At 33.2% G+C, this 24,171-nt stretch overlaps 1 protein-coding gene across 10 annotated transcripts in view; it reads left to right on the top strand.

Moving 5' to 3' along the window:
* Positions 1–1,225: 1,225 nt before the first annotated feature.
* LOC105216784 (uncharacterized) overlaps positions 1,226–24,171 on the top strand; it is a 32,634-nt gene continuing 9,688 nt past the window's right edge. The window contains exons 1-2 of one of the 10 annotated variants that reach the window (XM_029043195.2): positions 10,684–10,832; positions 14,501–14,716. In XM_029043195.2, the coding sequence (XP_028899028.2) occupies positions 14,653–14,716 (64 nt within the window). In that variant the 5' untranslated portion in view covers positions 10,684–10,832; positions 14,501–14,652. The other 9 variants (XM_029043193.2, XM_011191435.3, XM_011191434.3 and 6 more) reach the window with 9 other exon arrangements.

The following is a 24,171-nucleotide window of genomic DNA, read 5'->3' as shown; positions in this document are numbered from 1 at the left end:
CATTTGTATTTATAAAAGAGACGAAATATCTCCTGTCATCAAACAAACAGTCAGCGTATTCGCGCCTTGGCTCCCACGTCACTGTTGACAGTCATAACTTTGAAGTTGTAGATAATGTCGTCTATCTGGGAACCAGTGTTAACAACAATAACAATGTCAGCCTGGAAATCCAACACAGAATCACTCTTGCCAACAGGTGCTTATATGGACTGAGGAGGCAAGTGAAAAGTAAAGTCCTTTCTCGACGAACAAAGACCAAGCTCCGTCCTGCTTTATGGCGCAGAAGCGTGGATGATGTCGACATTCGATGAGACAGTGCTAGGAGTTTTCTAGAGAAAGGTTTTGCAGAGCATTTACGGTCCTTTAAACATTGGCAACGGCGAATACCGCAGAAGATGGAATGATGAGCTGTATGTGTTATGTTATGACATTGACATAGTTCAGCGAATAATAAGACAGCGGCCACGCTGGCTAAGTAATGTTGTTCTGAAGGACGAAAGCGCTCCAGCTTTTAATGTGTTGCTGGTGGAAGCCGAGGAAGAGTAAGACCTTCATTCCGTTGGAAGGACTTGGCTTCACTTGGTATTACAAATTGGCATTAAACTGTCAAAGGAAAGAATTAATGGCGCGCTGTTGTAAACTCGGCTATAACCCCGTAAGCGGTGCCTACGCTAGTCAAGAAGATTGCACCTGCGCTACTTTCCCCGAATCGAACTCCTAATACATAACAATAACAAGATAATAATTGATTTATAGCAATCTATTGATGACAATTTCCATTAGTTCACTAAAAACTTGTTTACTATTATGTATGAACACATTCTTCAATGTATTCTCATGTAAATTCTGAGCTCCCAGCATAAACACATAGCGTATGTTGTTTCGACAACAACAAGCAACCAGCATAGCTACAGCTGATTATAATGTTGTCACTGCCGTCGTGACCGCTGCCGGCGTCGCAGCCGTCGTCAGCGACTCAGCTGCGCACGCTGACGCCATCCTCATTGAGCGCCTTCTGTGTGTGTGTGGAATTGAAAAACTACATAACTATCGGTGGCCGCGTACACAATCGTAGCACCAAAACAACAACAACAAGCAAGAATAACACAATTCTGCTCGTACGCGCCAGCGAAATATCCACCAAGTTGCAAAGGCGAAGGAGCAAAGAAAAACCTAACTGAACTGAGTTTCAGTTGTAGTAATATTTATCAAACAGCGCCGTTACTATTTCAGTTTTTATCGAGTAGTCGCCTAGTCACAACGTGTCCACAGTCCACCCGGGTTCCAACGTGATAAATATTGCGAAACCGACGCGCCAACTTACGACATTTCAATTCTTTATCAATAACAACAACAAATTCAATTATTTAAAAAATGCGTTCGCAAATGTTCTGCTTTTGTGTGGCGCTGCTGCTGATTGTTTGCATTCTGTAAATGTTTCAAATAAAAGTAATAAATTGACGCACACAAATCCACTTGAATTCCAATAACCCCCCAAATGAGTTGAAGTTGTAAAAGTAGTGAGAAGAAACCTTAAAAATATCCATAAAAATGTAACTTTCAAATAAAAACCGTTAAATAGTGTGTAGTTTACCATATCCCAATTAAAGTATAGTGGTGAATTTGAAATTTAAACCGTCCACCCCGTAAAGTATACTCCTTTCGAACCGTAACTACCTTGGCGCAATCTATGAGCGCTTCCGTAAAGATGAATGCAAAAGATGGTGATAGCAGTGAGGAGGCGTCTTGGCAGACTAAAGAGTCACAAAAGCAACTGACCCGGCTAGAGTGTAAGTACAGAACTATTTATGAGACTGAACTATTGAAAAATATTTAAAATAAGAGTAAATGTTTTGTAGATACAACAATAAGAAAGTATTTATTAAGCTCTTCTTCTTATTTAGTCGAGCTTATCTTCTAATTTCAGGGGAATCATTAAATCTATGAAGTCAACTCTGAGGGACGGTAGGATATTATAAAAAACAGAGTGTTAAATAAATCAAACCATCTAAAGAATCTGTGTAATAAAGAAGTAAACTTTAGAGCTATCAAAATTCTGTGCTATGTAGCAAAGACACTGGATCTACAAAAAGGGTGACTGTTCAGTGATTGTAACTGTTAGTTGTTTTTTTGTTTAGGCATCATCTTGCATTAGTGTGTGGTCTCTAGATCTGTATATGTAACCCTCAGTCTCAAGATATAAACAATGCTAATGAATTTTATGGAAATTACGAACATATGGATGATAGAGAACGCAATACCAGAGAAAAAATTTCTTTGCTGGGCTATCGCCAACGAATTCTATCAAATATCGGGTCAACTACTTGAAGCTTCAAAATTGGTGCGATTTATGGTGGTGCGTACTAGTTATTTTATCCAAGAAAATTTATTGAGCATAGCGGCCTGTGTTGTTCTGGGAGGAGATGGTTTTTGTATATCTGCTCAAATCCAAAATAACACTAAGAAATACCTAATAGTTTTAGGAAATGAAAAAACTCGGAGCCATGTCATACAACATGAGAATTATCTTGCATGTCAAATCTTCAAATCGAACAAATTAAAGTTTATCAATTGTTCTTCAAAACAAACCCATCAGTAGTTTTTTGAGGGTTTCATACTCGAGTTTGGGAATTGCTAAATAAATTACCTTCTATAACTCTATAAGATCTAAGTTCTATAAGAAGTCTCACCAGATTTATATTTATACACTTGAAATAGTCTATCGAGGGAAGATCGCTTTTTCCATACATATGTATATTGTATTTAGATTTTGTTTCTGAAAAGATTTCACTCTACTAACCAGTGAGTTATAGACCCCCAGTTGACGGTTTTGTCAGCTGCCACGGATTGAACGAGCAAAATATAGAACCATAGGTTCGATGATATATAAAAATTAATTTAGAACATATGATATGATATGCGGGAGAGAGAGCGATGTTACTTTTCTGCAGTTCTTCTATAATCAAAAATATTAATGTAAATTTTTATATTTTTATTTCACAAAAATCGAATAAATACATTTTACTATTATGCAAATACATACACAAATGTGTAAGAAGTTATTCTCAATGCCCTGAGTCAACTCAATCAATTAATAAAGCCTCACTTTCCTTCGCAAATGAATACATTTTTAAATACATATGTACACACTCGTATGTAGTTAAAATTAATAGAATTGTGTGATCTCATAATTTAACGAGCAATTTGAGAATTGCGTATGAATGTTGGAGTGGTACCGCCTTGGTGTCGTTAAATTTAGCCATCACAGGTAGTAATGTATGTATGTAGTAAATTAATGTACATGTGTATATTTGACTGTTTACATATCAAAAAAAAAATAAAAAAATAAAAAACTGTCGGTTTTCACTGCTTCGTTTTCTTTAGCCAGTGAAAATATTTATCCAAGAAAATCAAAATTTGGACATGACAGCGAAAATTTGGGTGTGAACTGGAAACAAATTAGCTCAAAAATCGATTTGTTTGTTTTTGATAAATTAGAATTCAAGTTAAAGCGAGTCTAACGAAAGCCACGCCAAACTAAAACCAGCTAATAAGAAATTATATGTGAATAAATTAAAAAAAGTAAGGAAAGGCTATGTTCGGGTGTAACCGAATATTTTATATAACGAATATTTTCGAATAACGAAAGTCATCATAAATAGTATATGAGGGCTGAAGTAATTCCTGAACCGATTTCACTAATTTTCATCACCAACTTAATTTTGGTAAGGTATCTCACATATTAACCGATATATGCGGAATAAATCCCAAAGTATTTTTGAAAAATTTATAATTAGGTATATGGGAGTTAAGGGAAGTTATAAACTGATTATAACCATTTTTGCCACAGAGACACACTATTAGAAGAAAAATGTCTGAATTACATGAAAAAATCTGAGAGCTTTACCGATATTGCCGGTAAAAAATTGCCCTTAGGCACTGAAATCTACATGTACGATATCAGGGTTTCCGAAAAGTTATAGTTCGATATTGACAATTTTTCCACAAGTAATGTCACAGCTCAAATACAGTATTTGTGTAAAGTTTTATTCGGCTAGCATCATATATGCGTATATTAAGTGAAGGTATCAGATGGAATCCAAATATTGAATTTGGATGTAGGTGTGGTTGTGAACCGATTTCGTCCGTGTCATCAGGGTGTTAAGAAAATATTATATACCGAATGTCATTGAAATCAGTCGAGTGGTTTCTGAGATATGGGTTTTGACCCTTAAGTGGGCGGCACTACGCCCAATTTCACATTTAAAATAATGTCTGAGTACAGCTGTCCTCTACTATTTCTTTTGTAAAATTTTGTGTTTTTGATGTTTTCCGTTAGTGAGTTAACGCACTTCAAATTAATTTTCAACATAATCTTCGTATGGAAGGAGCGCATGGTAATTATCCGTTTTTATCTATTTTTATGCTGTGTAATTAGGTACGTAAAGGAAGTGACTGTAAAAAGTTTGGATTGCGATATATATACAAAAGACCTATTAGGGAGCGGGGTCACGCCCACATAAAAAAAATTACATCCAAATATGCTCCTCCCTAGTATAACCTTCTGTACCTTTCTTTCATAACTTTATTTATGGCTTAGTTATGACACTTTATAGGTTTTCGGTTTTCGCCAGTTTGTGGACGTGGCATAAGTCCATTTTCAATAGCAACCTTCCCACATTCACAAGGAACATGTGTACCAAGTTTCGACAAGATATCTTAATTTTACTCAAGTTATCCGTTGTGCGGACGGACGGACGCAAAGACAGGCATTCGGATTTCAACTCGTCTCGTCATGCAGATGATTTTGATATATGTAACCCTATATCTAACTCATTAAGTTTTATGATTTACAAATAACCATTATGAGAACAAAACTATAATAGTCTCTTAGCAACTTTGCGAGAGTATATCAAATATTGACAGAGATGTGAACTTAAATTACGAACGAAGTAATTGTCCATACTTCGATAATAATAGATAATTTTTGTTCATCCCGATCTCTCGGTTAGAGCATGGAGTCGTTTGGAACGATGATAAATTTTTCCATTCATCTTCTAAAAATTCAACAACTCTTATGAACAAATCATCATCATCCCTGACATAAATATAATATATTAAACGAAAACCTTAAAAAAAGAAAACAATAGCATCCTTTATGTTATTAAAAAGCTTAACATACATAAATATACTAGTCTTTAAATTAACTATATGATTTATATTTGTTGCATATGTATATTTTTTGATAAACTTTAATTTGACCGTTAGTGTATGTGCTTTGGTCTCAAACATACAGATGTGATATTCGCTTTGGCACTGACTCTGACACTCATGCCACACGATCGATGACGTCGTCGGCAGTGTTGAAATGTTGCTCCGAAAACTGAATGAAAATTAATTTAAAAACAAAAACAAAAAATAAATAAATCTATTTACATACATAAATATGTTTGTATGTATAAAACTATGTGTGTTGAGAACATTTCATGGAGAATAAAAGAAATACAAAACCAAACAAATAAACGAGAATGTTGTCATCACCGTTTTATTTTTAAAATTACTTACATACATATTTACATATTTTTGTGATATACATATATTTACATAAATTATTGGAGGCGCATAAATTTACACAAAGTAAATCATCTAATCCGGTTGTTTATGCGCCTTTATATAAAGTAGAAAACAAAAGTTTAAATTAGAAGTGCTGTAAAGCTTAACTATTGACGATTTTTGTTACAAAATAATTTAATTACATTCTTTATTTTTTGATTCGTATTACTATTGCTCAACAAACATAATTTCTGAATTAAAGTTGGTTCGTTGATTCTTACGCTGTTCGTGATTTTTGGAAATTAGAAATAAGATTGATTTTCGGGTTTCTTTAACGAAAACTTTACTCATTAGTAAATATAAAACGAAAAATATTTTCATTTTATACTGCTTCCTTTGTTTGTAAAAGCTTCGTATATCTGGTCCGTCATTGAACTATAGAGGTATTATATGTAATTTAGCGAAATCTCGCACCAAGCAAATGTTATTGTTTTAATTAATATTTCTTTATATTTCTATTGCTTTTCTTTTTCATAAACTTTCCATTTAAGCCAGCCCCAAACGTTCTCAATTACGTTAAGATCGGAGGAATATGGTAGCCAAGTCATAATATTAACATTTTGACTCGAATTAAATGACTTAAGGGGGTATTCTGGTCTAGACGCATGCTTTTAAAGCATTTTTTAAACTAAGATAAAGAAATGAAAAACATTGTTACTATCCATTTTTTATATGTTTTTTATTAACATTTTAATAATATAAAAAAAATTGCAAGAAAAAAAAACAAAATAAAAAAAAACGGTGCGTCCTGGTTGACGTAATTTCAACCCTTGAAGAGATCTAAAGCACAAAAAACAAGAAGATTCTTCAATAGTAAGTCGTTATCGGGTTGACCATATAAAAAAATAAAAAATAACAAAATGGCGTCGACTTGAAAACAAATTTTTTGACCCGATTTTTTCGAGCTTTTCGAATTTTGTAAAAATACTTCAAATCAAAATTTTTGGAAATCCAATGCAGACAGGATAGAGCATTGTATAAAGAAGATATATACTAAATTTCAAAGGAAATCCTTCCAAGGTCATATTTTTGAAAGTCTAAACTTTCATAATATGCAAAAAAAAATCGTTTTTTTTTTCAAAATCCTAGACCAGAATACCCCCTTAATTAAATCGTACCCTAAAACAGATGAAGATGACTCTAAATTATTATTAGCTATTAGTGTTGGCATTGAAATTAAAAATATATTTCCCGTACGCCAAATTCAAAAATATTTGGGTTCTCTGAGGTTTCGAAGTGTTTTTATTGTATCAAGCGGAGATTATAATTGCCTCAGAGCATGAAATTACAGCTGTAATACAGTTTAGATGAAAATTACAAAATATTCCGTGACATTTCGTAATATTTAAACCAAGAAATGAGTGATTGGAATTTATTAATTGGATGATAAATATCTCTGCATAGAATAAAAAGATTATAGTGTTTCCATATAAGAAAGTAAAATCGTAACATAAATATTTTAGTCATTGGTTGCGAATTAGAAGAAAAAGTAACCTGCATGGTTAACTGACAGATATCCTTTTTCGACAGCAAGACACAAGTACATTTCTAGCGTGGATAGGAGGTAGGTAGTAGAAGCAGCATGAAGAGAAAATTGGCGCCACTGAGATTATTTGGCTGTTAAAATGGGAGCGGTGCTTGAACTCTGCGCACAGCAATAAAACAACAAAGTTAATATTGGGGCACGTGCTGAGAAAAGGATGTTTGCGGTTAATTTTGGTTGTAGATGAAAAGGATACACGCTCGGAGATACACAAGTATATATAAATATACATATAAAGAGACTTGTTCATATTATCGAATTGGTACATAAATTGATACGAAATGGAGTATGGGTATCGAAATAATTTAAATTTATACCGAGCAATTTATATTAGTATTAGAATTATAAGAAACCAGTAATTAAATAAATCACAGATTCGAATGAGTATATTTGCATTTATTACTATAACCTCTGTAGAGTACAAATTTCTTTGCTTTTTCCCCAATTCTATGGACGAAGCATAGCATTCCACTCCCAATCAAATTAACACCTGTTGCTGTCACTCACTCGCAACAAGAATCTAGATAATAAACCAATTACATTTAGAAGGACATTCGCAGGCAATATCAAGCCGTACATTAGCATTAGCACGCGAAATTTTGTATGCTCCATTGAGTTTGCTTTGCTTTCGGTGCTGAAAGGATATTGTATATGCAGGCGGTGTGCGGGCCGAAGTTTGAACTGAGCAAATATTTAAATGTACTTGCTAAAATACTTTGCACAACGCAAAGGAAAGTGAAATAGAAAAACACTTAATGTGCTTGGAGGTGTAGAAGAGTAGAAGCAATGGCTCAGGTCAAGCAAAACGGCTAATTGAAGACGGATGCGTCAATGTAGACGACGGCACGGCTGGTCTAACTGGGGAGACCAATAGAATATTACAACAACAAAAGCAATAAAAAAGCATTTATTTTACTTTGTAATTATTTATTTATGTTGAAATATGTTAATATTTTGTGCTCCAAACGGTAAATAAATGAATGAAGTGAAAGAAAAAAGGCAAATGTGTAAGGTGGTCGCAAATTCGAGTGGAATCAGTTTTATACTATTTTCAAGTGAGTTAGTTAGATAGTTTAGCTCAAACAATAAAATTTTGACAGTTGTCTAAAATATAATTTAATTGAACTGACAGTTATTTATTCAAACATAAGATTAAGAGGCTGAAATTTTTTGATATTTAAAAATATCTAGTAATGAATTGTGAATTGTGTTATTTTATTGTTCTCATTTACGAAATAAACAAAAAAAGAAAAAAATCTAAATATTTTTTCTCGAGTTATGATCGAAGGGTCGATTAAATGGTCAGATGGATAACGAGAAGACGTGAAGACCTGACAAAATGAATGTGTCACTTTCAACTGCTTACATACATATCTTTACATATATAGATATATATGTACTTCCATGGTCCATCTTCATGCTTCCATATAATTACAAACAATAAGAAAAAAATTATACTTATCACAAGTTACCGACTATAAAAAGAAGCATCATTGAATAAATTATTAACAAAAAACGTTTCTTTTTAATTTCCTACGCTTCACTGCATGAAATAATCCAAAAAGAGAACTGAACATAGGAAGAAAACAATAAAATTAAAAACAGCGACGGGCGCTCAATACTCTGGGAGGGATGCGACGCCAATTTGCGCCGTTAAACCCAAATTAGACACTAGTGAAAATTTCTAAATTTTGCACTGTCACAGCATATTCTCCAAATGGAAGACGAAGGATAACCGAAAACCAACAAAACTGACTGACAATAACATCGTTTAGGCGCCAGACAAGTAGACCACTAGACGAAGCCAAGTGTGTTTGAGGTGCTACTATGCACCATACAAGCATAGCAATAGTCAGGCATTTATGGAGTATATGTACCTAACAAAAGTTTTTCAGTTGTAACAACAAATAGTACTACGAGTATGCCGAACAACAAGTTCAAAACAGAGCGAGATTTTTGCCGCTTGAGTAGCGATTGTGCGTTGAGTGCGAGAGTCGTGGAGTGCAAAGTTTGTGAGAGCACAACAATGAGTGTGTGAAGACAATTTCATTTTGGTGCTCCCTAATAATAATTTACACTAGTCTACAGAAAATGTGTTGCATTTGCATTTGTTTTTTGTTAGATGGAGGTTTTATTAAGCCACAAAGTAAAGTAAAATTATATGGACTTATCAAATAAGATATATTTATTAATACTGATGGTGGTAGTTGATATATCAAAAAAAAAGTGGTCTAGCTTTACAAAGAAGTTGTAATAATAACAATAATAAACATTAATAATAGTCGAACTGATCGAACGGTGGTTAGGACATGTTCTCCAATGCCGTACCCTCCGGTGAAAGCAGAGAAAGAGAAACACCTCCACTCCTTTGGAAAGATCAGGTGTAGAGCAACCTGGTTTCACTTGGTATTTCCAATTAGCGCCGTAATAGGGCTACCGTAAAAGAGTTCTCTGATAAGATGGGCAATTACTTTAAAAATAGTTTCGACAATTTTTCGTCGAAGGACTTTCTCAACGGTATAATTTTCATCTCTCGAATACTGCTAGTCCGAGATTATTCTTATTGAAATTTAAATATATTACTTGGAGCTAACGTAGTTTAATAGGCCAAGACTTTCCTGAAATAAATTGTATTGATTGAATTTCTGACACGAATAAATTATTCATCGTAATCACAAAACGAGTTGGAGAGCTAATCCGATTTAAATCTGAGAACTATTATTTTATTGTCAAACTACACATAAGTATGGACTGAAATGGTAACTACCACTTATAGCGAATCTTCCATAACTGCCAAGCTTGCACAACTTTTCTGTTAAGTTTTTTAAGATATCTTGGGTATAAAAAAGGGCCGTATTTGCAATTGCTTTCGAAGCTGGAACTCTACATTCTATTAAAATAAAGATGAATGATAGCCAGGTTTGCTTGCTCGTCTTTAAGAAAAACTAATTAAATTCTAAATCACTATTTTCATACTTCAGATTACACGGCGTTCGAAGTTATCATTTCACATTTGAAACTTTGTTCGGTTAGGTTAGATATTTATGCAGATCATGGATGGAAACTACTCTTCGACAGTTATAGAGGGGTATTTTAGTATGAAAATACTCTTTGAGAAGTTTTCTAATTTAATTTCATTCCAGAAAATCATCTATATAGATGGAGACCAGACTTCGACAGTTATAGACAAGTATTTTAGTATGACAATACTAGATGGAGACCACACTTCGACAGTTATAGACAAGTATTTTAGTATGACAATACTCTTGAGGAAGACCTTCAAGTTCAACTTGATTTCTGAAACTTAATCTTTGACTTGCAAAATTTTCCTTAGCATCTTCTGTTGAAACAAATACACAACGTAGAAAATCTGTACTTTGTTGAACAGTGTTGTCCCCATGCAAATATGTACGTGTATCTAGCCGTTGTTGGGAGAAGGAGTCTGTCGACGCTATTGTTTATCCGAAAAATAGTACACACAATTTTCTTAGAGCAGCCGACATACAGGGTACATAAGCTCTCGCCGACTGGTTTGTGTGGCGCCGGATGCTCCAAACAAAAGCAACAAGACTACAACGCACCATTAGCTTCGCGCATTTGTAGACTCCAAGAGGTGCTTGGCTTTGTGCAGTGCCGACGACCACGTTCAGTGGCGTAGAAACGCTGACACAATGCGGTACGGTCACAAAGCGTCGATTGCTCAGTGTTCAGATTCAAAGCGACCAAATACGGACGCGAAGCGCTAAATTTAACATACGAATCAATAGAATCAAGCGGTGGTTGGGCGAGCTTAAGCGTGACGCCTCCAAAAAAGTTTAAATAACATTACAACAAAGCAAGAAATAAACAAAGTGGGAAAAACGTGCGTGCCAGTGCGTTTGCGAGTGTGTGTGTGTCAGTGAATAATTTTAAATTTGAATATTACTTACAACATATTTGTTGTTTTTGTTGGCTAAAAAAAGTTGGACAGCTTACACACATTAACACACGTTACTTTTTTTGCCTGCAAATCGCACAGTTGTCGGTGACCTAGTGAAAATGTTAAAAAAAAAAATTTAAAACCCAAAAATACCGTTATGTACTTGAAAGTCGAGTGGGGAAAAGTGATGCAAGTTTGTGGCAAGATTGCTTGCGTGTTTCGGGCTTGTTGCAATCAAGCAGTTTTCGCGTTTAAAATTTTATATTTTTACTTTTTCTGCACTCAATCGCTTTGCGGTGGTTAGTTTCCTGCTGGCGTCATTTCTAAAAATTCACCGTTAACTGCATTCATCTGTGCACATGCCTACATACACACACGCACACATTTGTACACGTCCAATGCTGATAGTCACGGTGCGATAACTTTCCAAATACACGTGTACTTTTACTTGCCACCGGAAAAACAAGAAAATTCGACAAATGGGAATTTGAGAATTTCAAAGCTTTTCAACTTTTGATTAGTTAATTCGCACTGGCATTTATTCTACGTTTTTCGTTTTTTAGCAATTGTTAGTGAGGGCTTGTTTTACCTTTTATTTCTTTTTTTAACACTTGCCTCAGTTTGTTTTGCTGGTGCTGCAGGTGTTTATCTTTATCTAAGGTGTATGTGAATATCCTGTTTATGTGTTCATTTGCTTGTTTATGTAGTTAATTGTGCGTGGCGTGTAAACAGCGTGTGGGTGTACTAAATGGGCAATTAAATTTAGAAAATCTTGTTTTGCACACATAATAGTAAAATTTCCACAGTTTATATCCGTAGTATAACCTAGGCAAACTGATTTTTGCTTTTTATTATTTCTCTCGAGTTAATATCTAAATTACCAAAGTCATTAACAATTATTCGAATAAACTATAACAATTCGCAAACATTTTCTCTAAACCCTATATTTTTAGGGGTTGTGACACTACAAATACTTTGTTATATACTAGCATACTTAATAACAGGTTCTCTTTAGTTTCCATAATCTGGAATTTATTTCAGCGATCACACCTTTCGCACCCAAAACCCTTTCCGTTTTTCTGTGAATCTAGGCTGGTTTTTCCTAAAGTCCAAGCCCAATATCCGACAGTGTTTCTTTTCCATTTTTATGAAAAAATGTAATGTATGTAAAAAATTCGTACGACTTCTTAATCAAAATCACATTCTTTTTGGTCTTAAATAATTTAATATTTCTAAAGACTTATGTATATTTTAATACAAAAGTTTGAACTAGTCCAAAAGAACTCACATTTTCTGTTTTACTTTTGGAAAAGTATCTTATTTATTATTGTTAATTTCATACTGCAACTACCAAAGGTTTAAAATAATTGCATTAAATCGTATTATAATTCTGACTTCTCTCTGTGAATGAGGTTCAGGAACATCACCAAAAATTACATCTTTATCTTGCCAAATGAGTAGATAAGTTTTGTTTTGAACAAGATGCGATAGAAAAGACATCTTCTTATTATTTCAAATTTCCTCGATAGTATGCGGTACTAAGACGCCTTTACAATACTTTTTTAATAATCGGACTTGGACCTCATCCATTTCATGCAAAGACTTTTATGAAAGTTTTAACTCCAAATTTCCATATTGTGGGTATAAGTCATATTTAAGGGGTTATATATGTATGTTAAAGTTTTTCCGAAAACGTCGTTCCTGTGATTTATATTGCCAAAAGAGTTTCAACCAATTTAAATTTTGTTTTAAAATTTTTCGTAATTTGTTTGCCGTGTCCTTGAACGATTTCATTTTTTCGCTTAAATATTCATTTCAATGTTATGAATTTTTCAATGCATTTTATCAGATGAAAAAAAGTAGTTTTTTGAGAAAATCTTCCCCGTTTGCAGAAAAAAATGTTTCTCATTTCAATGAATCGTTCCAGGACAACACAAGTCCCCATACTAATTTGTTTGGTTATATGCTTTCAATTAAGGTGATGGACTGGAATCGTAGTTACTTTGACAATTATAAATATAATAAATTTTTGTATGTTCTTGAGTTGATTTTACAGATTAGACATTGTATTAGCAAGACGTATAACCAAGTATTCCATAAAAATATGGATACATACCTCATACATATATAACTCCTTAAGAAGGTTTCCATATAGATCAGATAGACCTTTTAAAACATTTCATTATTTTTCCTTTTTAATCAGGTCATATTTCTACTCATAAGCGAGTACTGGTGCAAGTATATTAATTTGAGCTAACAGTTAGGGGATTACTACGACGTTTGCTGAAATAACCACCAACTTATAGAAATATGGCAAATTTTGAAACGAATTTCATTCACAACATAATTGGTAAATTAAATGTTGCAGAGATTTCAACCCATGTATGTACTATATTTACATAAGTGCTTGGCCCAGCTGAAACTACTACGTTGACGTTTTTACCATTAATTTTCATCCGGCGGCAGAGTCCAAACATGAATTTAGTGCATAATTTACGTAATATCTGCGATAGATCATTATACCCTAAAAGCGGTCACATAATGAAAAACCCATATTGTATGCACCACCTAACTATGCCCCTCTGGAGTCCCATACCACCCACGTTATTTTCAATTTGACAGCTCACTTTACTGTCGTAACTGTTGATTGAACTGTCTCGTAAAATCACTGTGTTAAACATATCCCCAGGACTCAAGTTCTTGTGTATCAGATAACGTAACATATATGTATGTTGTTTGTTGCAAGTTAATTTTTCCACTCTCGCTAACATACATATCCACTTTACATAAAAGCAAATAATGTACAAAGCAATATTGTTTTTTTTTATATAACTTTGTTTATAACTTCATAATTCTTCTCCACCCACTCTTTGCACGCCACTCAACAAATCAGCTTTATTGCCACAAACATTTCTTCGCACATTTTCCCAGTCAATCGAGCTGTGAATAGCGTCATCTGCCAATTAATACGGTTGCACTTCATATTCTTTACCTGCCTCCATTATCTATATTGTGTTGACATGGATTTACGAGGTGTGCAGTAATATTCGCTTATAATAAAGAATAATATTGCGGCAAAATGTGTGTGTGCGTGTGTGTGGTAAAGTGAGTAATGGAAAGTGAAGAAACCAATAAATCAGAAAAATATATGTGTTATGCATAAATCTACAGACATAATTACATATGTATGCATAGATATATGATGACACACAGCATAAATAAGTGAAAAAAGACAAACGTTTGTTAATAAAGAAATGAGAAATATATTTGAATTGCGGATAATAAAAAAAAATTAATAAGTATTTAATTAGTAATAAAAGCGAAAAAACATGAAAAAGGAAATAAAAAATAATAAAATTGTTTAGAAAATTTTTGCAAAAATGCTTTTTTATTTTAATTTTTTTATCAACATCTCGTTTCTTCAGGCAGTAATTTAATTGTAAACAAATTTTATCACATTTGATTGAAATGCTTTTGTGAAGTGAAACTTTAACCACATTTAATGTAGTGAAATCCAACAGAAGTTTTTTGAAAAAATAAAAATAAATTGATATTTCCCGAAATTTAGCATGCCAACATGGAATTGATAAGGAAGTATAAACAAGGGAACCTCACCACTGCCGATGTGCGCACTTTAAATAGTATGTATGCATTAGTTCATAATACGAAAAAAAAAATTTACATAATATACAGTATTCACCCGTTAATCAGTACCCTGTTAATTGGCTCTCTTTATCTTAATATAGTTGGGATTGGTTTAGGGACTGCCTTGTCTACTTCTCTCAAATATGTACGAGTATATAATAAAATATTTTTAAAGTTCAACCGCATTACAAAATTTCCATGTCTTTCGGTATTCAGCAGCTATAATTCGAATAAGCTGTATAAGATGTGCAAGTCAATAAGCCAGAAATAGAAGCTTCGAGTATAAAAACAAGATTTTCTTTAAACTCATTAGGATACCTAATTTAGATGTAGTAAAGAAGTTAAGTGACCTATGATTATGTGAGAAGGTATCAAATATCGTTGTAATCCATCGTCGAATAACAAATAGTTATTTTGAGAGCACCTTCTTACTTGATTGATTCAAAGAGTTAATAAATGGTTACACAGGAATCATGATTTCCACGCTCTTTGACATGCAGTGCTTTATCCAGTCATCATTCTCCTAAGCTGAATGAGTGCTGAAGACGAAAAGCCCCGAAAAGTCAGTTATGAAATGTTATAATGAAAAGAAATTAGCTTTAAACTAATTAGCCCTGCTATGGGCTGGGTAACGATAATCAACTAAGCGCGGTAACACTGTATACGTTTTTGTAATAAACATTTCTTATTTAATATTAAACATGTAAAGATTATCTGAAGTAACTTCATATTTTTCAGCAAATAAATTGTTTGCCTTTCAATAAAATGCATATAATTTTCGGTTTTTTATTATCACGGATGCGAGTTTTTTTCTTTCGAACAGGAAATATATGTATATAAAAAACCGGTACTTCCGAACTACAAATTTTGTGGTTATATCAGAACTGGTGCAAGAGATTTGTTAGAATTCATATTTGTACCAGAGCACCCCCTGATTTATCTTGCATATTAACGATATGAATGAATAAACTCAAAGTAGATTTTATTATCCCACAAGAAATGAGTTGCAAGGTTCTTAAGAAAAGGTTATTGGTGACAATTTGAAAAAATTGCTTTGGAATTTATCGCCAACCATTACCATCTCCCATTGAATTATTCTTCGATCGATTTGAATTCTCATGATTTAATCCAGGGTTTAGTTTAGTATATATATAATTACATATTATAAATTGTCTACGATGGAATGGGGTTACAAGTTAATTGCTACCGCAACAGTGCATTTATAACAACAATTATTCGAGTGAACATTCAATGTGAACATACTAGAACTAATCAGTCATTATTAGGTGACATTATAAAGCGAATGTTATTGATCAGGGGCACGCTTTTAAATACTATATCTTTCATAATAGCCGAATAACTACGGAAACAAATAATGTAAAACTAAATATAAAGAAGAACATTAACCAAACACTTGAAATTTGTTATTCGAGAATGAATCATAGTGATAGAAAACATTACATCGGGCATATGGAAGATACCTTAGTCTAACTAACTCATTCAAATCGTCTTTGAATAAGAGTTGTCAGGTTTACTGCTTGAGATTTATTTTAAAATTTAAATTATCTGAGCTATCAATTGTTAAATCAAATTTAAGCAGTTTCTGAGATATGATATTCAACTAAGAAGTGAACGTTACACATCCACCAATTCAATTTTACTTTTCACTTTTGATGTTTTTGAACCTACTAGCTTTAGGAGAGTTGTGATCCTGGTTAATACACAATTTCATTGTTCGCTTTGAGTTCAATTCAAGTCGTCGTAAAAAAACTATATCTTGGCACTAAATCTTAGCAAAGATATTATATGCCTTAGTGGAACAGCTCTAATGAGTACAATAATGTTGTGAGAGATTAAAAACACATTTTGGTATAATGAACGGTAAATTAGTTAATTACTTTTAAAACACTATAACAAAAGTATATTCAGTATTGTTTATTGTGAGTTTACTAGAGTTTCACTAGCTAAATTTTGTAACTGAATGACGATTATTCCATGTCACTCTTCATATCTCGGTGACAGGTTTATCGAAATTCTTGTGCTTTAGATTAAGATTATTTTGTGGGCGTGCCACTATTCCGAGTAACCTTATTGTTGAATAGATTCGTCGCTTCATTTTGGACATTTTGATACACATATCTATATATATTTGAGTTACGAAGATTCCTCGTTTACAGTCAAAGAAGAATAAAAACATAGCCAAGCATCTGACATAGATCTAACCTCCGGTATCTGTGTATAATTATATATTCATATACAATACATACATATTTGAAAGTAATTATTCTACTTTTCCAGAGGCTGACAACATTTCATTCGTCTATCTTTACACTACTTCCAATTAAAAGTCAGTCATGCCGCTTCTTATTGAAAATTGAGAGAAAACTACACATTTTTATGCAAATTAATTGAAATGTGTATGTATGTACGAGTGTGTGATGACATTATACCGCGCTAGGTGTTGCCCAAATAAGAACGCAAATATTTTAAACGTAAAAAAAGTTCAAAATTGAATTAATGAGTTTTCGCATGAGATGACATCACTGAGTTGTTAATAATAGATTTGTAATAGACTAACGCATTGACATTTAGCTACATAAATAAATTATACTTACATACATATATATGTATATATATTTATTTGTTCGCAGCATTTACCGCTTTGTTAGATTTGTTTTTTGTCGATTTTGCGTTTTACAATATATAATGCCACAAAAAATTCCGAAAACTTTTATAAAAAATGTGTTGTTTATATGCTAACAGTATACTTTGAACTTCTCTTCTAACCACAGTTATTTACAAACTAAACCTTTTGATAACGACCGTTGTAATATGTAGTTTTGTATTTAAATATATATATCAGTATGTGAACAAATACATATGAGAATATCAACATTAATATGTGTGTTTACACATTAATTCCTTTGTAAATTTATTTTATACTGTTTACGCACTGTTCTTTTAGCTTGAGGCTAATTATGTATACATCAAAGCATGAGTAACAATAAACTGCACAACTTCATATAATAACATAAAAAATATACAACAAATGTGAAAATCGTTTAATGCTTCTACAATACATACATATGTGCATAGAAGTGCAAAAAATATGTGTAAGAATGCAAAGATCAAGAGTAAAGCCAATAAATAAAGGAATAATCCCACCAAAGCATATAATTCAAAAGTAATCTTACATACGTAATATATTCAGTCAAATAAGTACCCGGAAATTCTCATTTTAAATTTTCCCGCTGAGAATATTTCAAAAAAATTTTTTTCCAAGCTTTGCACAACTGTCAGCCACTATTATGTCAATTTTTATTGCTATGTGTCATTTAGTTTGTTGATGGCGTCATTAGGAACAAGTGAACCTTTTGTGTGCGTTGCGATTTTTATATGCCCCTCTTTGAACGATTTATACCAATCGTAAACCTGAGTTTTGACATGGTTGAATCAACAAATGTTTTCAAATTTCACACCAACTCTGTTCAATATTTTTATATTCTCGCAACAAAAGTTGCTAAAGAGAGTATTATAGTTTTGTTCACATAACGGTTGTTTGTAACACCTAAAACTAAAAGAGTTAGATTTAGAATCATATATACCAAAGTGATCAGGGTGACGAGTAGATTTGAAATCCGGATGTCTGCCGTCCGTCCGTCTGTCAGTCTGTGCAAGCTGTAACTTGAGTAAAAATTTAGATATCTTGACGAAACTTGGCACAAATATTCCATAAGAAGATCAAGTTCGAAAATGGGAAGAATCGGACCATTGCCACGCCCACAAAATGGCGAAAACCAAAAACACATAAAGTGTCATAACTAAGCCATAAATGAAGTTATAAAAGTAAAATTTGGAGTAAAGGATCGCACTAGGAGGGAGCATATTTGGATGTAATTTTTTGGGGGAACTGGGCGTGGCCCCGCCCACAAATCAGTTATTTGTATTTAACTCGCAAACTAATAAAGCTAACTTTCTGCAGTCGGTTCTCTCACATACCCCACCACACACCATGAAAATAGTTGAAATCGGATAATAACCACGCCCACCTCCCATACAAAGGTTAGGTTGAAAATTACTAAAAGTGGGTTAACTAACTAACGAAAAACGTCAGAAACACTAAATTTTGCAGAAGAAATAGCCGAAAGGAGCTATACTCAGAAATTAAAAAAAAAATGGAAAATGGGCGTGGCATCGCCCACTTGTGGGCCAAAAACCATATCTCAGGAACTACTCGACCGATTCGAATGAAATTCTGTATATAATATGTTCTTGACACCCTGATAACACGGACAAAAAATGGGCGAAATCGGTTTACAACCACTACTACTTTCCTTATAACTCAATTTTGAAATCCATCTTATTCCTTCACTTTATTATGTAAACATAAGGAACCAATGAAGATAGCGGAATAAAACTTTACACAATTAGTGCATATCATCTCTGGCTTCACTTGTAAAAAAATTGTCGAAAACGGACCATAACTTTTCAAGGCCCCAGATATCGAACATGTTGAACTCAGCGTCTAAGGATAAATTTTAACCGAAAATATGGGTAAATCTCTCAGATATCTCAATTTAATTCAGAGGAAATTGTTTTCTTCTAATAGTGTGTCTCTGTTCCAAAAATTATTAAAATCGGGTCATAACATTGTAGGTTTTTCAAAAGTATCTTCTCCTAGCTCCCATAAACATAATTATAGGTTTTTCAAAAAATACGGTGAGCTTTATTCCGCATATGTATTGGTTAAATTTCTTCAATAAATTGCGAGAGTATAAAATGTTCGGTTGCACCCGAACTTAGCCTTTCCTTACTTGTTATCCATTTAATTTGAGAATCGGGTACCGGGTACTTATTTTACAGAATTTATGTGTGTACTTAACGTAATCAATGTAGTTTTGACTATTAAGTCAAATGTATGTATTTATGCATCCACCCACAACAGTTTTTCTACCACCCGCTCAAATCAAAATCAATGATGTTTATTGAGTGATGTCTTATTTACTTTGCTGATTTTTGATTTACTAAGCGCCAGACTTTGTTTTACATCCTGATAAGCGAGTGTTTATTTCGAAAGGAAATTGCAAATGTTTGCGTATTAGGGTGTCTGTCATTCTTCAAATTTAAAAATTGACGCTATAAACGTAATAACAACGACTTTCACCGCCGATTTATGACAATGAGTGAATATGAGTTAATGTTTACATAGCTGAGTCCAATTGGTTTTTGTACGGTGAAAGTCATCCAAAGTCCCCGACGCACAGTGTGAGATTTAGTCAATCTAGCATCTCGAAATTCAAAAATAAAAAAATGTTTTCGTAACTCGCTCATATTTTTTTTACGTGAGAAGAGACCCCAATTATTACGAAAACAAACACAAAAGAGAATAAAAAAATGTTATTGGCGTGATATCAGCTATCAAACACGTGCAATTGCATAGCATGCTACAATTGATTTGCAAGCTTGCATTGATCACAAAAGTTTCAGTGATCAGGTCGAAGTTGTGAGTGGTTTTTTTGGCCTAAAATATTTTTTGTATTGAAGGTTATTACTTAAACTTAAAATTTTTGTTTTATACAATATTTATTTTTGCACTCAAGTATTTTGAAAAAATTGTTTTATAACCACCTGAAAGGTAAGACAAATTTTAAAGTTTTCAAATATTTGACTAAAACTTCCAAGTCCCACGGAGTTCCGTGATGATAACGTCCCAAAACAAATTTAAAAAATAAAATCCTGCCCATTTTTTGCCTTTTTTTTAGTATGAGTGAAATATCGCGAGACGATCTATTTTGGATTTGGTTGAGCAAGGTGAAAAGCGAAAAAAAGAAGCGGTCGAAAAGCACGTTATATCAATTTTTGGACCAGAAAGTGCTTCGAGTACACAAAAACGGAAATGCAAAGAGTTAATATCAAATGTAGCTTCGGAACAATTAATTATGGCTACCGGAATGTATCTGAGATCCTGTGAAAAAAGAGACTCAGCAAATATTAATATCTTATTTTGAATATTTTCCATTCTTTTAAGAACTTTCGTTGAATGTTTTAGTTTTTCCTTTTTATTATGTTTTAGATATCATTAAATTTAACATTGAAACAACATTAACTTTTTATTTTTCTCATTTGCAAAGAATCATCGAAAACTAAAGTTCGAAACTTGAAGAATTTTATAGAAATGGTTGTATGTGGGTGCTTATATCAATATATCGACAAGTTTTAGATAGAAGAGAAAGAAAGAAGACATTTTGAATATAAATGTGTAAAAAAAATGTCCTCAACTAGTGTTTTTGAGGATAGTTCGGAACTAGTCTCCTTTGACACTAGTTGGAACCCGTTGTCTTTCACCATATTGAAGCTTATAATCTCCTTAACGATCGTGCTAAATTTCAAGTTCATATCTCTACAACTTCATATAAAAATTAATTTTAAGATGCTAGATTGACTAAATCTCACACTGTGCGACGTTCACATGGAATTCATCGACAGTCAATAAACAATAACATTGTACATTGACAAAGCTTTTTTTATATTGCTGTATGATAAAATTTTTTATTTCAACATCCTATTCTCGAGGTATAAATATTTTCTATAGTTTTAGTCAGGACTTTCGGGGTGTTGGTAAGGTTTTACCATATGAGCTCCTTTATCAACTGGTTAGAAATAACATTAGTTCTGATTAGAAGGTATAATTCCCATTAAGATTTTCATACACTATAATATAGATCATTTCCAAGTGGACCTCCCAAAGTCCTAGATGCGTCGACAGACAATCACTGAACCTATAATATACTTTTACTTCTTACAATAATCGCCAATTTCATTTCTATAAACAAAATTATTTAGAAGTACATAGTCAAAATACTTCTAGTATATGTATGTATATGCAGGAAGGTGTCTGATCCCTTCAATGGATCAGTCTGAGGTGGAAATTGATTGACTCTCTCTTCTAGATTGTCCAGCACTTACTAAAAGCGTCCAATATACGTCTACGATATTTTTCGACCATTTTAGTAGTGTGTCTCAAAAGGCTTCGATAATATTTAGCTTAAACAATTTTCGATCAAAATATGTCAAATTGTATTGTTCCTTCTTTACTGACACAGACAGGCATTGCACAAATATTTCATACATACTGAACACATAAAGTTTCATCCCTGGCAAATAATCAACTCTAATATAATTTAATTTTTACTTAATTCAATATTTCTATATTAGTTTTTCATACAGCCACAAGCTATCAAGCTACAAGTTAGCTTAGCATTAAATAGCACCCAATTAGCTTCATCTAGCCATCTAATTACGCAGTCAAATGGACAACTATTGATTAGCTGAAGCTCCGATGTGCCATAAAGTTTCTCTTGTGTTTGACGTTGTCTTGGTTCTTGCCCGAGCTATAAACAAATATAAACATAACAAGTAAGGAAGGGCTAAGTTCGGGTGTAACCGAACATTTTATACTCTCGCTTTGTTTATTTAACTTTATTAATATAATATTATATAATACGCAATTTGACCCACATATTCGTCATATATATTGTATAAAGTCCATTGAAAGTTGGAAACCATAATATTAGATTAGAAGCACTGAGGTCCTCGTGTTCGATATATGGGGCCTTAAAAACCTATGGTCCGATTTTTAGAATGGGGCTGCCACACTATAAACATAGTACTTGTGCAAAGTTCTGCACCGAAATCTTCACTAGTGCTTACTTTATATATTGTAAAGTACACGATTCAGATCGACTTCAGAGTTCTGGTATATGGGAAGTAGGCGTGGTTGTGATCCGATTTGGACTATTTTCACAACATATCATTGGGATGTAAGGAAAGTATTACAAACCAAGTTTCATTGAAATCGGTCGAGTAGTTCCTGAGATATGGTTTTTGACCCATAAGTGGGCGACGCCACGCCCATTTTCCATTTTGTAAAAAATCTGAGTGCAGCTTTCATCTGCCATTTCTTATGTGAAATTTAGTGTTTCTGACGTTTTTCGTTAGTGAGTTAACCCACTTTTAGTAATTTTCAACCTAACTTTTGTATGGGAGGTGGGCGTGGTTAATATCCGATTTCTTTTATTTTTGGATTGTATTAAGAAGTGGCTAAAATAAACGACTGCAGAAAGTTTGGTTTATATAGCTCTATTGGTTTCCGAGATATGTACAAAAATGCCACGCCCACTTCCCCAAAAAAATTACATCCAAATATGCCCCTTCATAGTGCGATCCTTCATACCAAATTTTATTTCCATAGCTTTCTTTATGGCACTTTATGTGTTTTCGGTTTTCGCCATTTTGTGGGCGTGGCAGTGGTCCGATTTTGCTCATTTCCAACCTTCCTATGGTGCCAAGAAATAAGTGTGTCAAGTTTTATCAAGGTATCTTAATTTTTACTCAAGTTACAGCTTGCACAGACGGATGGACAGACAGACATTCGGATTTTGACTCGTCTCGTCGCCATGATCATTTTGATATATATAACCCTATATCTAACTCGTTTAGTTTTAGGACTTACAAACAACCGTTATGTGAACAAAACTATAATACTCTCTTAGCAACTTTTGTTGCGAGAGTATAAAAATAAACTCGTCTATAGGAATAGACGCTTTAGCACAGCGGTATGATATCATTAGTCAATAAAAAACACTGTAAACAATTCATTAAATATGCCCGATACACACATGACCAACGGCAACGAATCGCTCAACTTTTGTTGGAATAATATTGGTGTGAGTGTCGTCATACTGTCTCGTGCTGAGTAATGTTACTCATCTACCATACATACATATATACCTACGAATAACATTTGAATATTTTGTCTGGCCACTTAGTAAGAATTTCGATTTAAGGAAATCTCTAAAAATAGATACATATATTTGTGTCTTGGATTAGAGTGAATTACTATATACATACTTATACATACATAGAACTTGTAAGTCGGATATTCAATTTGAAACAACCAACTTTAATGATAGTCTGGATTTTAGAATCAGTCAAATCGAGTGTATCAGATTCAGTTACAACTTACTTCGTTGGAACGAACACATTATCATTACATAAGCAGATCTCAATGGAAAGCTGATCTGTGTTTAAAGACGTACTTCTAGTGCATATCTAATAAGATCTTCTTCCATATCGAAGTTTATTAGATTTTTTAATAATTTTCTTAAGTGTAAAAATGGTTGCAGACCAGAAAAATTGTCTTAGTTCATTTTCTAATCTAGTTAAATCCTAACACAAGCGCACGACAGAAGTTGACGAACAACTGGACTTTTTACTTGAAAGACTATCTCCGTTTCTTTATTTGAAATGGATTAAATACTCTTGGAGTGCTGTAGTCTGTGTATCAGTGATCATATGCTTATAAAATGGGATTAAGCTTGGTTCAAAGAGTTCTCTATAAATATATATCTGGAGAGTGAAAAATTAAATCAACAAATATCTAGCTCTACCC

The sequence above is a fragment of the Zeugodacus cucurbitae genome, chromosome 2, assembly GCF_028554725.1.
Source record: "Zeugodacus cucurbitae isolate PBARC_wt_2022May chromosome 2, idZeuCucr1.2, whole genome shotgun sequence".
In the NCBI taxonomy this organism is placed as follows: domain Eukaryota; kingdom Metazoa; phylum Arthropoda; class Insecta; order Diptera; family Tephritidae; genus Zeugodacus; species Zeugodacus cucurbitae.
This window is presented reverse-complemented; position numbering and strand designations above follow the sequence as displayed.